The 16,891-nt window shown below is 50.4% G+C and overlaps 2 protein-coding genes across 2 annotated transcripts; one reads left to right on the plus strand and one right to left on the minus strand.

The window, feature by feature from the left end:
* SODALDRAFT_332461 (hypothetical protein) lies at nt 1–4,047 on the minus strand. Its single transcript, XM_028611716.1, has 2 exons — nt 3,447–4,047; nt 1–3,308 (listed from the first exon to the last, which is right to left on the minus strand). Exons 1-2 carry the CDS (start codon nt 3,643–3,645, stop codon nt 499–501), a joined length of 3,009 nt encoding a protein of 1,002 aa, XP_028466832.1. The 5' UTR covers nt 3,646–4,047; the 3' UTR covers nt 1–498.
* A 2,074-nt stretch (nt 4,048–6,121) lies between these two features.
* SODALDRAFT_332462 (hypothetical protein) lies at nt 6,122–7,790 on the plus strand. The gene has a single exon (XM_028611717.1). It carries the CDS (start codon nt 6,468–6,470, stop codon nt 7,584–7,586), a length of 1,119 nt encoding a protein of 372 aa, XP_028466833.1. The 5' UTR covers nt 6,122–6,467; the 3' UTR covers nt 7,587–7,790.
* The last annotated feature ends 9,101 nt before the right edge of the window (nt 7,791–16,891 follow it).

The following is a 16,891-nucleotide window of genomic DNA, read 5'->3' on the forward strand; positions in this document are numbered from 1 at the left end:
AGAACGGCCAGGAGGGGGGGTTGCAGCAGGCTGTGCGGGATGTTGAGGTCGCGGGCGGGGAGGAGGAGGTGGAAAACGAGACGCGGGGGAAGGATGGGGAGGAACCGGCGAAGGGTGCGAAGAAGGATTCACCATCAAAAGACATCGCCAACGTCGAGGATCACGTCTGAATGACTGAAACGGAATGGGATATGGGATAGAAATGGAGTCACCATGAAAATGAGAAGAAGAAAAAAGGCATCTATATCACCGAAGACCCAAGTAAACAACCATCTGTCCATCCGTCGCGCCAGTACGCCCCAATGCAGAATCAGATATTCCACACCCGTCTTAAGAGGCACCACAAGTATCCGTATCCTTCATGTGGGTATAGCAACGTGCCCGCTCCATCCTTGAAATCCCTTGCCGTAAGCGCCATGAACCTATCCCACTCGGGGGACGAAGAAGAAACAGGAAAACAAGGAAGAAATACAACACAACGCATCACAAGCAGTCCTTTCACCGTGAGCTATGCCCGTCCACCAGCAACTCGCGACACACCTCCAACCGCTCCCGCGCCTCCCGCAGCAGCTCGAAATGCGTCCCCTCCAGACTCTCCTGCAACATCTGCAGCAAATCCGGCAACCCATCTCCCAAAGTCCGAGCCATCTCCTCCGTCAGCGCAGGCAGCCTTGCCACCCGAGACAGGTACGTCACGGTCCGAACATACGGTTCCCGCGAGGAAGCAGAAGCAGCAGAAGCAGCAGAAGCAGCAGAAGCAGAAGCAGCAGAAGCAGAAGCAGCAGCAGTGCCTCGGCGGGCATCCCTCGCACCTGCCCCGAAACCGCCATTCCCGCCAACAACACCAGGCACCTTGTTCCCCAGCGCCCGGACGAAGGAGCAGATACTCAACGCCGCGTAGTACAGGACCCAAGGACGGTGCGGATCCGGCTCGGTGTGGCACGAATAGTACGCTTCGAGCCGCGGGGTCTGGGCCAGGGTTGCGAACCCCCCGTTCGATCTCCTCCGTATCGCGTCCGGGTCGGCCCCGGCGCCGCCGACGACGAGCACCCGGTGCAGCAGCTTGAAGGCGTGCAGGACGGCGTGGCGGGTCAGGGCCGTGGCAGCCCAGCTTTTCATCCTCGACTTCGCGTTGGCGTAGTCGCGCGTCGACACCTTGCGGCCCACGAGGCGCTTCGCGCCCATGTACACCTGGCAGTCAATGATATTCACGTGCAGGCTGATGTGCGCTAGGTGGTACAGCACGGCGGCCGAGTGGATGGGCCCGTTCGCGCTGCTGCCGCCCCCTCCGCCCCCTCCGCCCCCTCCTCCGTCGCCAGGGTCCCCGATCCCAATGTCGGCGTCGAAACTGTCCTTCCACACGTCAAACGCCCGCAGGAGCGTCTTGCGCCACGTCTCGTGCTCCGGGTTGCGGTGGTGGCCGTGACCGTGGCCCGTCCCGCCCAGCCACTTGACCTGGCTGTCGCGGTGGTTGAGATGCCACCCGACGCTGAGCAGGCCCGACATGATGATCATGCGGCCAAACGCGTGCGTCTTGACGGGGTTGCAGTGTAGGGCCGTCTTGAGGCCCTCCAGGAAGGAGATCTGCTTGATGCCGTACATGCGGTACGTGCTGTCGACGGCCCGGAAACTTTCCGGGTTCGGCGCCGTCCAGAGGCCGTCGTCGCAGGGCAGCGGCAGGCGGATCTCGTCGGGCGCCATGTCGGCGAGGTGGCCGAACATGGCGGCGTGGGTAATGTCCAGCATGAAGGCGCCCAAGACGACGCGCTGCATCGACTCGGTCTCGGCCCAGCGGATCCACCACGTTCGCGATCCGTCGCCGTCGCTCGCCTGAGCCACTTGCTCTTCGGGCGGAGACTCGCTCCCGGCCCGGCCGATGAGGGGACTGCCGCGGCGCAAGAGGGTCAGGGTCGCCGTGTGGTAGATGTGGGCGCGTTCGTGGAATTTGCGCGACGAGTAGAGCTTCTCGTAGAACTCGACCAGTACGAGGGCCTGGGCCACCCAGAGGGCCACGGGCGGGGAGGCGTCCTCGGCGGTGACGATTTCCCACCGGACGCTGACGATGACGAGGTCCGCAAAGCCGCCGTACTCGGTCAAGGTGCCGGTGGTATCGCGGGCGCGCAGAGAGGCGCCGCCCAGGGCCATCATCACCATGAGCAGGAAGATCGGGCAGCGGTCGCAGGAGAAGGAGGGCTTGTGTACGATGGGGAGACGGGGCGACACGGCCGACCAGAACTCGTGGAGGCAACGGTGCAACATGTCGAGGCTCAGGCCCGGCAGGTCGCCACCGCCGCCCTCCTGGCCCACGTTGGCGATGGCTGATTCATACTGGGGTTGCTTCGCCCGGAAGATGCGAAACCAATGCAGTATCTCCTGACGGCGATGGTCGCTGACAAGCTCGTCGCTCAGCTCAACAATGTGGGGCGGGGTGGGTTCGGGCTGGGAGCGACTGGTGAGGCTCTCATAGTCGTAGTGGATGTTGTTATTGAAAGTGGATTCCAGGCCGCCTTCGAGGAAGGGAATGTTGGCGACGGCGTTGAGGTCGTTGCTACCGGCCTGGGCATCGAAGAGCCAGACGGCGAAGTTCTCGGACAACTGGCCGTCGGGCGTGAAGCCGACATTGTTAAATGGCAGCATGGACGGAGGCTCGGGTACGGGAGCCGAGGGTTCGCTAGGATAGTACGGGGCGGGTTTGGGGCGCATCATGTCGACAGCTAGGTCGTCCATCATGGGCTGACTGGGCCAGGCGTTGGAGGGCGGATGCTGAGGCATACGAGGAGGCCCCTGCGCCTGCCCCTGCGCCTGCCCCTGCCCCTGGGTATGGCTGGGCCGAGGATGGTGTAGACTGGTCGGTGTGTGTTCTGTATTCGAGTCGGGGGTCAACAGGATCGCAGCGTCGTGCGGTCCAGCCGTCCTCGGGGCTGTAGTCACGACATGGGAGGAGTACTGGCTCGGCCGATGAGGCTGCTGAGGTTGGGAAGGTCGAGGGAGAGAAGGGCCTCCAACGGGAGCAGAGAGAGGCAGGGCGGGAAGAGGAGGGATCGTCGTAGGGGTCATCGTGGACGCAGCTGCAGTCGCTGGAGGGCGGAACATGTGATGAGAAGACGTGATAGATGCGGCGGCGGAGGCGCTCTCTGGGCTGGTGCTACTGCTCGCCTGCTGCAAAGTAGCAGGCGTGAAGCTCGGGGCGCGATTACGCGGCACATAATTGGGGGAATGACGCTTCTTATGTCGGGCTAAAAGGTCGGCGCGGACGAATTTCTGTTCACAGCCAGGAATGTCGCACTTGAAGATCTCCTTGGGGGCATCTAGGAGGGGACCGAGGGGTCAGCGATGCATAGAGGATAAAATAGTAAAGGATAACAAGGTTAACACGTGCAGTTTACAAATCATCGAGTATGGGAAAGAACAGGGTGGCATGCGGCAAATACCCGCAAAGTACGTACGATTCAGCTGATGTCTCTGGAGATGTTCAGCCCGCGAATAGACCTTGTCGCAACCGGGGTAGGGGCAAGTGAACTTGCGAGGTGCACCCTTGCGACTGGCACGACGATAGGACGAGGCCCTGGTTGCTGACCCAGGGGACGCTCCCGACGGACCATCAGAAGGCGTCGCGCCTCGACGCTGGGTTTGCTGGATCGTCATGGACGGCGGATTAACCGCGCATCTCGTCTTCCTTTGGGGGGACCGGAGTTGGTTTATGCTCGTGAGTCGTGAGTCGTGAGTCGTGAGTCGTGAGTCGTGAGTCGTCGTGGATTTCGTGGAAAGGGTCGTGATGCGTGGGGCAAGGGTACACGGGTTGACAGCGGTGGAGGTTGAGCACACCGAGGAAGGCGGCCGTTCAATTTGACAGTGAGTTGTTTTGGTAGTTGACGCTTTCGTTGGCGATCCTTCGCAGTATCGCAGGACAGGGGGTAAACCGTAAAACAGATGGAAGTGGGACGGATCTAATGTGTCGGCAGGTCGTACAGTCTGTCGCAGAATACCAGTAGACCAAATACAGCCTATACAGGTGATCCGAGGTTTGATGGGTGGGTGGTGAGTGGGAGGTGGGAGTTGAGTGGGAGAGAAGAAAAGAGGGAGAAAGTTGAGGTTGGCCGTTGACTTGGTCACCTGGGTGAGGTGAGGTACTTCCCCCGAGTTCGTATTAGTAAAGGCATCGGAGTCTCCCCGCAAATTTGGCTGGAAGTGGCGCCCAGAAAGAAGCTGGGGCGTATCCGCACCTGCTAACAGAACCGGTAAATGCGGGGTTTCCAGGCGGATACAGGGTGGAAAGCCCCCACTTGATGAGGAGGAAAGTGGAGGGAGGACATCTTATCCACTAGCCTCAGTCGCGGACCCCGTATTGGCACTGTCCAAAGACCTCAAATTGCTGGTCGTTGTCAGCCAGAAAGTGGGTTAAGCACAGTCCCACCTTGACGACAAGGTTACTATGCAGTGAAAACGGCTCATGTTGATTGGCTTGTCTTGTGGAACCACGAACCCCCACGCCGCCGGCGTTTTCTTTCTCCACGGAAAAATTCTCAGCTTCGTACGTGGGGGTACTAGCTTGTTGAGCTTATTGTTGCGACTCACCTAGCTGTCACGAATTATAGGGATTTAATTTGTTCTTTGTTCTTTTTCACTTTTGTTCTGATGAAAAAGAGAAGAAAAAATGGGGAAATGCTAGGTACTCCTTGATACATATTATACTCCATACTCCGCTCTTTTCCGTCGGACGTGTGGTTCCCGGTAGACCTCTTCGAGTAAGGTATTCTTCACACCTTGAAGTCCTCTCAACTTTATAGTCTAGTGAGGTCTTCTCAGCCAAGTTGGTCAACACGAAAGAGAGCGCAGAAGAAGAGAAACGCCTGAAAGAAATCTAATAGAAGAAAACTTAGCTAGCATAACCAAGGAATAGTACCTGGCTGTCATTCTTCCAAGTTCTCTGCAGAGTCCAAAGTACGTTGTACCCCCAGGGAGATCGGCTGTCCGTTTCTCGTGCGGAGAAGTGGGTCCCTATCCGGTCCACGTCCCGATTGCGGGTCGCCAGGCCGGCCCGTTACTCTGGCGGCGGTCCGGTGCTTGTGTGGGGAAGACTGTGCTTCTATACCATCATTTAACCTTATTCCGTACTTCCATGTTTGCTTTGGCGGATATCGTCCTGGCATATGAATCCGCTTTAAGTAGCCAAGAATCAGCGCATCCTGCGCAGGAGCATTCTGTAAACTCCTCGAGTCTTCGCCCTACACAGACTGCCCCTATGGGCTTTGATTTTCCCGACATCGTCCGTCTTACTTCGGACGGGTGCTTCAAAACACTTAACAAGTCCATGCAACTTTCATAGTCAGCTCTCAAGAGCCCATCAGAAGTAATAATATCATAGTTACCCTTCATATCGGTAACCGTCCAGCATGGTCGGTGGAATTCCGCTTATCCCAGCTCCACAGTGGGCGCTCCAACGTTTCCGCACAAATGGGGGTCCAGCATGACCGGTCTGCAATTGGCGATGGCTTCCGACTGGTGCGCATGCCGCCCCAAAAGAAAAGATCACCATGGAGCCTGGAGGCAACCGGTTACCGGTCCGTTCCTGTTGATCCTGGGGAAAACCTGGTTCGCTTCAACTGCCGACCGTGCAAAATCGCCGGGAAGAACTTAAGAAGTGAACTATATATTAAATGTTGGCGAATCGCGACGTCACGAGCTTTGATCGAACGATGGCGGGATCGGATATATAAGTAGGGTGGAACGAAGGGCAGCATACCAAGACTTCCCAGAACAACCAGAACCCATTACCCACGTACAGCGTACTTCAGTGCAGAAGACCAAGTCCTATCTGCACCTTATTGATTGAGCTGTTCTGATCCCTGAAAGGCTGAACCGAACGGGGCAGTCAACACCATGAGGTCCCAACTCTTTCCCACCCTCTTCGCCGCCGGGGCTGCGATTGCCCAAGCCCAGGGGAGCCAGGGGACGTTCAACAACCCGATTCTATGGTACGACCTCGCCGACATCGACATCTTCCGGGTCGACGACGCCTTCTACTACTCGGCCTCGACCATGCACTATTCGCCCGGCGCACCGATCCTCAAATCGTACGACCTGGTCAACTGGGAGTTCATCGGCCACTCGGTCCCCTCTCTGGACTTTGGAGACAAGTACAACCTCGACGGTAGCGGTACGGCGTACGTTAACGGTATCTGGGCCAGCGGCATGCGCTACCGTGAGACCAATGGGTTGTGGTACTGGTTTGGCTGCATCGACTTTGACAAGACGCACGTCTTCACCGCGACGGATCCGGCTGGCCAATGGACGCAGCATGAACCGCTTGACAAGTGCTATTACGATCTCGGCGTCTTGATTGACGAGGATGATACTATGTATCTCGCCTATGGAAGCTATAACATCGCCGTGGTGCAGTTGACGGAGGATGGCCTCGGTGTGGTGAGGGAAGAAGTAAGCGGAATTTCGGAATTTCCCCCTGGAAGATGATTCAAGTTGAATGCTCATCAGCCTCGCCGTCCCAGGAAGTCTGGACAGATAGCGAACGCTACCTTGAAGGGGCCCGGTTCTACACCATCAACGGCTCCTACTACCTCTGGCTCACCAAGCCCGCGGACGAGCAGCATGTCCTCAAGGCCGACAACCCCTGGGGCCCCTACGAGGAGCACCCCATTCTCGTCCGAGCGGAGGCTCCCATCCCCTACTCCGGCGTCCCGCATCAGGGCGGAATCGTCGACACCCCCAACGGCGACTGGTACTACATGGGCTTCCTCGACGCCTACCCCCTAGGTCGCATTCCCGTCCTGGCCCCCCTCATCTTCGACGAAGAAGGCTGGCCCTCCCTCGTGACCGACGAAAACGGCGGCTGGGGTCTCACCTACCCGATGCCTCTGCAGACGACGCGATGCAACCAGACCGTCAACCCCGCCGGCCCTTACACCGACACCTTCGACGGCCCCGCCCTGGGTCACGAGTGGGAATGGAACCACAACCCGGACAACGCGGCCTGGCGTCTGGGGCCTGGCGCCGGCCTGGTGCTCAACACCACCAGCGTGACGGACGACCTGCACCACGCCCGCAACACGCTGACGCACCGCATCCACGGCCCGCGCAGCAGCGGCACCTTCCGGCTCAACGTGGGCGGCATGGCCGACGGGGACGTCGCGGGCGTGGCGGTCCTGCGCGACGAGTCGTCGTTCCTCGCGGTGCAGAAGCGCGGCTCCGAACTCGTGCTGGGGGAGGTGCATGGCGCGCTGTTGCAGCAGACGGGCGAGAACCGCTGGACGAGCACTTCGAACGGGACGGTCGTGGCCGAGGCGGACCCGGTGGATTTGGAATCTGTCGCGGCGGGGGAGACGGACTTGTGGCTGCGCGTTGAGGCCGATGTGACGCCCAACTTCCAGAACCCGAGTGGCGAGAACACGGCGTGGTTCTCGTACAGCCTGGACGGGGAGAACTTTGAGGCGCTCATTTCGGAGGGCTGGGCGTTGCATAACCGGTGGGAGTTCTTCATGGCTTTTCGCTTTGCCGTGTTTAACTACGCGACAGCGGAGCTGGGTGGTTCGATCAGAGTCAAGGAGTTTGACTTGCAGCTAGTCGAGTAAAGGAGGCTGAGGGCCGAGTCGCCGACATGGCTGCGACGTGGTCGGTGTCTGACTGTCTGTGTAAGGCATAGTCTGCTACCCTGCTGCTCTTTTATCTTGCAACGATGCTACTACAGCAGCCAGTTGCAGCGACATTCGGATAATCTCCTGCGACTCATGGGAAGAAGTCGAGTCGACATGAAGCCAAGAAGAATGCGCACGAGTGTGCGGGGGTGTTTTAGTGTAAAGTGGTGTCCGAAATAGGGGTGTGTCCCAAAAGGTGGTATGGGGACTTAATGCTTTAACCTACCTAACCTACCTACCGAACCTATTAACCTTTATAAATAACTATAGATTAACAGGTTAATCGACCCTACAGTCTAGGGCCGCCTCTTACGAGCTACGATACTCTCGAATAAGCCGATAACGCTTTACGATCTTACGCCTTCTCTAATAGTTATAGCCTTATTATCTATAAGAGCTATCTAAACGCCCGTAATCCCGTATCGGTAACGTATCGATATAGGAAAGGTTAAGCCGCCGTATCGTTAACGACTTCTTTAGAGACTCACGAATCTAAAAGGCGCTAAATAGCCTCGTAGATAACTAATTACCCCTTCTGTATAAGCGTTAAGCTTCGGGATAATCGGTGGATTATTAGAGGCGATTATACTAATACCTATAACTATAAGTTTATACAGGTAATTACTTTCCCTTCCTTTCGCACCGCTTAACTTACTACACGCGAAGATAAGATTATTACTATATAGAATAGCGGTTTACGGCCTCGTTAAATTATAACCCGACTTTATAACCCTAAAAGTAATAGCGGTAAGGTTCCCGCGCCGCTTATTAGTATTATAGCTCGAGATATAACGAACATCCTCGCTACCTATTATCGGAAAAAGCTTACTAATCGTATACCACTTTAGTGGCTTTACGATATAAGTTACGCCTCCTACTAATACTACTTTATATACTAACTTATTAGTAACTTAATAATCCTTTAACGGAGGAGCACCGACTCCTCCCCGCCGGATAGATAGGTAATCGTAGATACCGCGACACGATAGTAGCGGTTAGGGCTATTATAAAGGGAGTATACGCCGCGTAGGAGCGCGGCGGGGCCGTAGCGTAATTAAAGCTCGATATCTAGGGCGCCTTCGATATAGTACTATACTAAAAACTTCTTAAAGTCCTCGCCTAGTACGGCTTCCCGGACTAGGTTATAAATAGACCTAGTTATACCTTATAGCGCGCACGGCGCGCCTACGCTTCGATAGCGATACGGCGTACTAGGTAGAAATCTAGGCGGGAGTCCCCTAGGGATCCCCCCTCTCCCCGATCCTCTTTATACTATTTATTAGGACGCTTTACTAGGAATTAATCCGGATACCGCGGGTCGCGGTAGTCGGCTTTACCGATAACACGAATATCGTGGCCTTTAGACGTAACGAGGCTATACTACGGGCGTACCTTAAACGGGTATAATAAGTCTACCAGAGTTAGTCACGGAGGAGCGGACTACGATTCGAGCCACGGAAGTGCGAGCTCCTTTACTTTACGAGAAAACGAGAACCGCCACCGCTCCTACTACGCCTTAAGGGCGTACCGACGCCGTAAGTTAGAGAAATAGAGGTCTTAGGGGTTATCCTCGACCAGAAGCTTATATTCTGTCCCTATATTAGGAAACTTAAAGCTAAACTCCTTACCTAGAAATACGCCCTTATATGCCTCGTAGCGTTAGTATAGGGCTACCGTATCGGGGACGCGTGTAAACTATACTAAATAATAGTCCGGAGCGCTATACTATACGCGGCCCCGGCCTTCTACACGATAACGAGAAAAGGGGAGAAGCCGAGCGGAGTTCTTAAAGGACTAGCTAGTAAGCAGGCGTAATACCTATATATCGTTACCAGCGCGTATCGGGCTACTATAACCGCGCAGATACGGCTTTAGAGTGGTTTAGTAGGCGGTTATATAACCCCCTTTTTAAGGCTACGGGATCCACCTCTTATATATATATTAAAGGACAGGCGCCGGATATCCCTATTGGGGGACTAGGATATAATTATTATCCTCGTTTATAATTACTTATTCTACGTTTAAGGTATCTTTCTAGTTTAACTTACGTTACCCTAATCAGAATAGTGACTACCGATTTACTTCTTCGCTAAAGGTTATAGCGGTGTTAGTTATATTTTAGTTATATATTATACTTTCGCTAGACTAACCTCTTTATCTAATCTTTATCTTAACGATCTAGTGCCACTACGTCTTTATCCAGTTATAATATAATACTCGGAGGCGGATTTATTTAGCGTCCCTAAAGTGTTCTAACCCTAATTAGAGTAATAGAGGCGCTTAAGAGAGGTTCCGGCCCTCCTAAACGGACTATTAGTTAATAACCCTAAGAAGAATATAAAGATAACGATTAAGGAAGGATTTAACGCTTTAAGACCGAGGGGAGATTAGCCCTAATAAGATTAGGAAAAGAAATAACTACTTAGGTAAGAGTTAAAGAACTATTAACACTTTTGATTATAAGACCCGCCGCTACGGAGGTAGTAATTATAGCGGAAGAAACCGATTAGATCGTAATAGAGTTAGATTCCGGATATAGAATAGACTTAATAAGGGGCTTATAACCCCTACTACTAACTAAGATAAACCCTCGCACAACGGCGAAGAAAAGATAAGACCGCTAAGAGCAGCTTACCCGGATTAGGGTAACTAAACTAATATGTCTGACTGGCAAATCCCTGGCCAGCCAGTACTATAGGACCTGTAAGCCAGGCTTTTTCTCGAGAGGTGACCTTTAGGTATAGAAAATACGGTGTAATAAAGATATCTTCTCTAAGCTAAGGGGGCGCGCGCCCCCGGGACTTAAGTATCTACGGGGAAACCCCGTGGAATCCTCGGCTTCTACGTATAGGAGCCCGGGGGATTCCCCGGTATTCACTAATTATACCCTAAGGAAGCTATAGTATACCCTAAAGGTGCCTATAGTGTACCCCGTGGGTGCTATAGCATAAGCTATAGTACCGCTAGGGTACCCCGTGGTACGCCTTAGTATTCCCGGTGGAATCTAGGGCGTATTCAATACCCCGGGTAATAAAGCCCTGCGTCCCGCGGGCTTTCCCCGGTTACTACGATAGCCTTACTTAAGGCGCGTTACGGTTATACTAATAAACCGCGGTATAGTTAGGGAGAATAGAAAGAAAATATTATTACGCGGCGGTGCCCTAATAGCGACCGCCGCCGTTACTATCTACTACCTAACCGAGCGAAGAAAAGAGAAAAAAAGAAAATAAATATACCGACGCCGTGGCCTCCGTTACTTAGTAGTAGTATTTAGCATTTAATTCCTCTAAGCGATTAGTATATACGCGGGCGTATCCTGACTAAAGCTAAGGCGAAAGCTAATACACGGATAAGAGAAAAAAAAGAGAATATACTAAACCCTTTATCGTATCTTACCGTGTTCCCTAGTAAAGCTCCTTCAGTCTTAGTGCCTATACACTCTAACCTTATAGTTAGTCTAGTATAGTAATTCTATTATCGTCGTTAACGGGTTAAGGTCTAGCTATCGGAATACCCTATTAGTCTAGCGGCGTATTTAGGGCCAGAGCGGCCTTATCTATAGTAATCCCCGCGGCGCGGGCCTTAAGCTTAGCCCTATCGCCGGTATAGGTTTCCTTTAGGCGGGAGGTTACACGATTAGCCTACGCAGCTTATAACGTAACGTAGTGGCGGATAATAGTGATTACTTTCTCGGCGTCGGAGGTTAGTAAGTTTACTAGTATATCCCGGCGCGCGTTAGTAGGCTAGCCGTTATCGGTAAGGGGGGCGATAGTTATTATACATTCTATACGCTATAGCGTTAGGATTAACGGTTAATCCGCGGTATTCTACGCGTTATTCTCGGCGGCTCCGTCTCTAAGCGAAGCGAGTATAAACTTAGCCGTTAGAATAAGCAGAGCGACGGCGTAATCGCGCTAACGGATAATACTAATAGTCTAATCATTCTTAGAGACCGATTCTTCCGCGGGCTCTAAGCCCGCGATACGAAAACGGCTAGCTATATTCTTAACGATATCTAGTACAGCCCTTTCTATATCTATAGAACTAATCACGCGTTTAGCTAGCTATTTATCCGTATCTAATAGCGCCGCGCGTTTAGTGGATAGCGTAAACGACGGTTCTTCCCTAATACGAGCTATAACGAGGAACTCTTAGACGGTAGGTATAATATAGGCGGGTTCCTTAGCCTTTTCCGTGGGTAGCCTATAAATAAATTTACGGATAAGCTTATTTATCACGTTAGCTTACTTTATATACTAGCCTATATTAATCTTAAGATCTATATATACTATAATTCCTTAGGCTTTTATAGTAACTATATCGTATACGGCCTTAGACAGGTATATATAGTCCTGTATATACTAGAGTATAAAGCCTAGGACTATTAAGCTTACTAGCTTCTTTAGGGTCTTACCCCGGGGAGTATTAGCGGATAACGCTATAGCGTTTATAGCCTTAGCCTCGGATTCTAGGTCGATAAATATAGTTATTTATTAGCTAAACCTAATAGCGGGGGAGTCTATATTAGTAAAGCGGGTTAATTACGGCGTTTTAATATATTTTCCCGTATAGTTACGGGGGGCGTCGGGGTCTTATACTCTAATATATTCCTTAAATAACCCGTCCGGCTATTCCCACGAATTAAGGTCCTTATTAATCTCGAGCACGTACTCGGGCTACGGGATATACCGGGCGATTTTACGCGCTTCCTCTTTAGTGACTACGAGGTTTAGCTTCGGGTAATCGTGGGGGATAAATAAGACACGGTTAAGGTCTCGCGTGTCCGGTTCGTCGTAACCTTATACCTCCGCGTATCTACGGAATTCCTTAATCTTAGCCGGATAGGATTCTTTCTAGGCGGCGAAATATACCCCGAGAAAGGGCAGCTTATTCTCTAGGCGTTCTTCCCCTCCGTAAAGGGTAACCGTATAAAAGTATCCTTCTTTAGTAAAGCCCTAACCCGGCTTCTTAGCGTTCCTAAAGGCTCTATTAAAGGTGTTACGATATACCGAGTCCTTAGATAGTTAGTATAACGTGGGAGCTTATACCACGAAGTACGTAGGATATCGCGGTGGTATAAGGAAGGTAAGATAGGTTAAATAGGGTATATATACTAAGATAATAAGAATAGTGAATAGGATACTATAGGAATAATAGTAGACGATTTAGGAACTAATAGTAAACCACGTTAGCGATATAAATAATCGCGGTAGTGATAAGTAGGAAAGGAAAGGGAATAAAAGGCGAACGCTATAGGAGCGATATTATTTTTCCTAGCGTTACGTGGAGCGCCGTGGTAACCGTAGTCGTTACGGCGGCTAATAAAAGGCACGTATAGGCTATAGTCCTTCTATTCTTACTATTCCCTAACGTTCTCTGGTATTTATAGTCGTTACCTAAGGCGGCTATAACGGTCCTTTTATATCGCGTCGCGTTACTAACGCGCCTTATAATACTTTAACGTTTTTCTGGTTCCGCCGAGTCTTCTATAGTTCTTTATCGTCTCCTAGTCGTAGTATTACCCGACTATAGCACCCTCGGAACCTCCATCTTCTTTAAGGCTATCCTTAGATTAACTAAGGTCTTTATCTAAACCTTAAAAAGGTTAATCCGTTAATTAGCTCCTACGCCTCTATAGCTTCTTCCGGTATCCGCTTAGTTATAAACTAATATCCCTAAGTATCTGCCCCGGATAACGTAAGCCCTACGTCCCGCGGGCGTCCTTTAGCGGTGATAGTATTCACGATAGAAAGGGAAAAAGGGAAATAAAAGAAAGGAACGGGAAGAGGGGAATAAAAAAAAATATTAAAAGGAAAGGAGTAGGTAAATCGTTAAGTGGCGATAAGGAGCGAATAGCTAGTATAACGGAATAAAAAGGAAAAAAGGAAAATAAAAGACGTATTCGTTATAAAAACGACGGAGATACATTTAGAGGAGATAGTAAACCACGATATAAAGCGATAACTAACGGTATACTATAAGCGGGTAAGGAACTAATAGTGAACCGCGATACTCGTATAGATTATACTATAAGTCGCCGGTAAGGTAAACTATGGTTAAATGATAGTCTTTATCTATAAAACCTTTAGGTTCTCGGCGAGGAATATACTAATAAAGATCTTACCGTTTAGTTCTTCCGCTTAGGCCGGCTATCTAGCTATCCGGGGTGCCACAGTATTCCATAGCGTCTTTCCGAAGTCCGAGACAGGGTCCCGGTCGGAGATAATAGACACGGCGGTATAGGTAGTCTTAGTAAACTTATCAGTCACGGTTAAAGGCGAGTCTACCGTAGGGAAGCCCTCCCTTTAATAAGGAGGAAAGCCGAGGAAACCTCGGGTAAACCCGATAAAGGCTAATAGAATAAGGGGAAGCCCTCCCTCTAATAGGGAGGATAACTAAGGGGCCTCGGGTAAATCCGATAAAGACTAGGATATACCCCTGGGCCTTAGGATATATAGCCTCTCGCACGGATACTAATTCTATACTTTTCCTTTTAGGGTTACTACGCCGCTAGCCTCGGATATTCTCGGTATATTTAGCTAGTCGGATAAAGGCGAGCCGCGCTAGGAGGAAAACGTTCTCCGCGAAGTATAGGTAAAAGGAAGGTTACGGTAAAAGGAGGCTAGCTCCCCTTATACTCCGCGGGAAAAGGGGAAAGAAAAAAAGGGGGGGAATTATTAAGTGGCTTAGTACCACGGTAAAAGGGGGGGGAAAAAGGGAAATTATCGAGTAGCTCGGTGCCACGGTAAAAGGGGGGGGGGGGATTAATACGCCCCGTGGTTCTTTACCGTGGCTTGGGTTCTACGGAGGACGCTAGTATATAGGATAATAGTCGCTATCCTACGCCCTTTAGCGATCTAAAACGGTTAGCGTCGGTATAGGTTAGTATAATCGCCTACGCCGACTAACGATCGTTAGGAAGATTAGTATTATACTAGAGCTAGGGATCTATAATAGGTGCTTATACCGGTAGTATAGGCGCTATTCCTACGTTTACCTAACGACTATAGAATCCTTAGTATACTCCACGCCTAAACCTAGTAAAGGGGAGGCGATTAGGTTAGTACTCTATGTTTCTATCGGGACTCTAGTTTTACGGAGGACGCTAGTATATAGGATAGTATAGGCGCTATTCTACGCCATTTAGCGATTATTAAGAACGGTTAGCGTCGGTATAGGTTAGTATAGTCGCCTACGCCGACTAATAATCGTTAGGAAGGTTATCGCGGTGTCGAAGCTCGGGTTCCACGGCTAGGAGGACGGTGGTTCCCTTTACTACTCCACGCCTAGACCTATTAAAGGGGAGGCGTCTTCGCCTAGCGCGCCTTATATCTATTTAGTCTTAGCATATAAAGTTCGCGCCTTTAAGGGCGGCTACGCCTAGTATACTAGCGTTTGCTAGTAAACCACGTGCCTATTTAGTCTTAGTATACGTAGTCCGCGCCGGGCGGTAGTACGCGAACCTTACCTAAAAGCTTAGTTACTACTATTTAATATACCTAACCGGTAAATCCCTGGCTAGCCAGTACTATAGGACCTATAAGCCAGGCTTTTTCTTAAGAGGTGACCTTTAGGTATAGAAAATACGGTGTAATAAAGATATCTTCTCTAAGCTAAGGGGGCGCGCGCCCCCGGGACTTAAGTATCCACGGGGAAACCCCGTGGAATCCTCGGCTTCTACGTATAAGAGCCCGGGGGATTCCCCGGTATTCACTAATTATACCCTAGGGAAGTTATAGTATACCCTAAAGGTGCCTCTAGTATACCCCGTAGGTGCTATAGCATAAGCTATGGTACCGCTAGGGTACCCCGTGGTACGCCCTGGTATTTCCGGTAGAATCTAGGGCGTATTATAAACCCTAGTAGATCTAATAAAAAGCTAATACCGAGCATAGGAGCGAAATAACGATACCTTATAAGAGGACCCGATAGTCTGGTAAGGACCTCTATAGACCCCGTAAGCAGGTTATAATACTTCTTTATAAGGCTTAGCGGGTAATATTTTTAATATTAATATCCGTGAGTATAGTCCCTTTACTAATAGGTAATCTCCTAATTATAGGGGGCCTTTTCCTTTAAGGTGAGTTAGAAGAGCTAGACCCCGAAGATAAGTATTAAGAAGTAAAACCTAGGACCGCCCTCTTATTAAAGACCTTATCACTCTTATTAAAACGAGATAATATATATAATAACCTGGCTAGTATCTAGAATACCTATAGAATCTTCTTATTAGACGATTAGTTCGAAGAACCTTTCTCTAAACACCCTAAGCGCCTTAACCCTATTATTATTATTCGTCTACCCCCTTGCACTTATACCTAAAACACTATAGATACTTAGACTTAGTATCGCGAGCCTGTCCCTATTATCGTTATTAGCGACTCCGACGATAAGGCTCCCTCGTCGGCTATTCCCCTTATTCTTACGCCTGCCACTTCTACTACCCCTAATTAGGGGAACTACGATATCGGGGCTATAGCCTTACCTCCGCCCGCTTTTAGGCCGACTACTATATCTACCGCGGCTCCGGCTACTATTTCGATAACTGCCCCTAATACTGCTCTTATTACTGCCCCTGCCTAGCCCGCTTCGAACGCTTCTCCTACTACCGCTAAAGACCTGATTAAGCTGCTATAAGCCCTAATAAGCCGTGACCGAGAGAGCACTATTACCGAGGTTATTAGAGCCCTGCCCCTTACTACTACTACGTTAAGAGTACCCCTAAATCCCCTCGCTACTAGAGCTCCCCGCTTTAGTGGTAAGTTCCTCTCCACGTTCCTTTAGTAGTACAATAACTATACTAAGCTTAACCGCCTTAGTAAAGCCGATAAGATTACCTACGTTAACCTATACACGGATACGGCTATTCGTCCCGCTATCGAACACCTAATTAAAGAGGTTTAAGCCGATAAGGGCGGTTAGTCTAATCTGGTTAAGAAGCTTATTAAAGAGTTCTCTTATTTAGATCCTGACTACTAACTTAACTTCTCTTACGAGGTTTATTAGCTTTAGGTAAAGTATAAGACGTATAAGATTAATAGCGTTTATTAGGTTAGGGATTTACTATAGTAAATCACTATCTAGAAGGCTAAGGCAGAGCGGGTCTAAGGCACTTTTATCGAGGACTCCAAGCTCTACGGTATCGTCCTTACTATTCTGTATAGGGATATCTATATATTTATCGCTAATAAGCTTAAGATTTTAGGCACTGACTTAAGAAAGATAGTTAAGAGCTATAAGCT

The sequence above is a fragment of the Sodiomyces alkalinus genome (genome assembly GCF_003711515.1).
Source record: "Sodiomyces alkalinus F11 unplaced genomic scaffold SODALscaffold_4, whole genome shotgun sequence".
In the NCBI taxonomy this organism is placed as follows: Eukaryota; Fungi; Ascomycota; class Sordariomycetes; order Glomerellales; family Plectosphaerellaceae; genus Sodiomyces; species Sodiomyces alkalinus.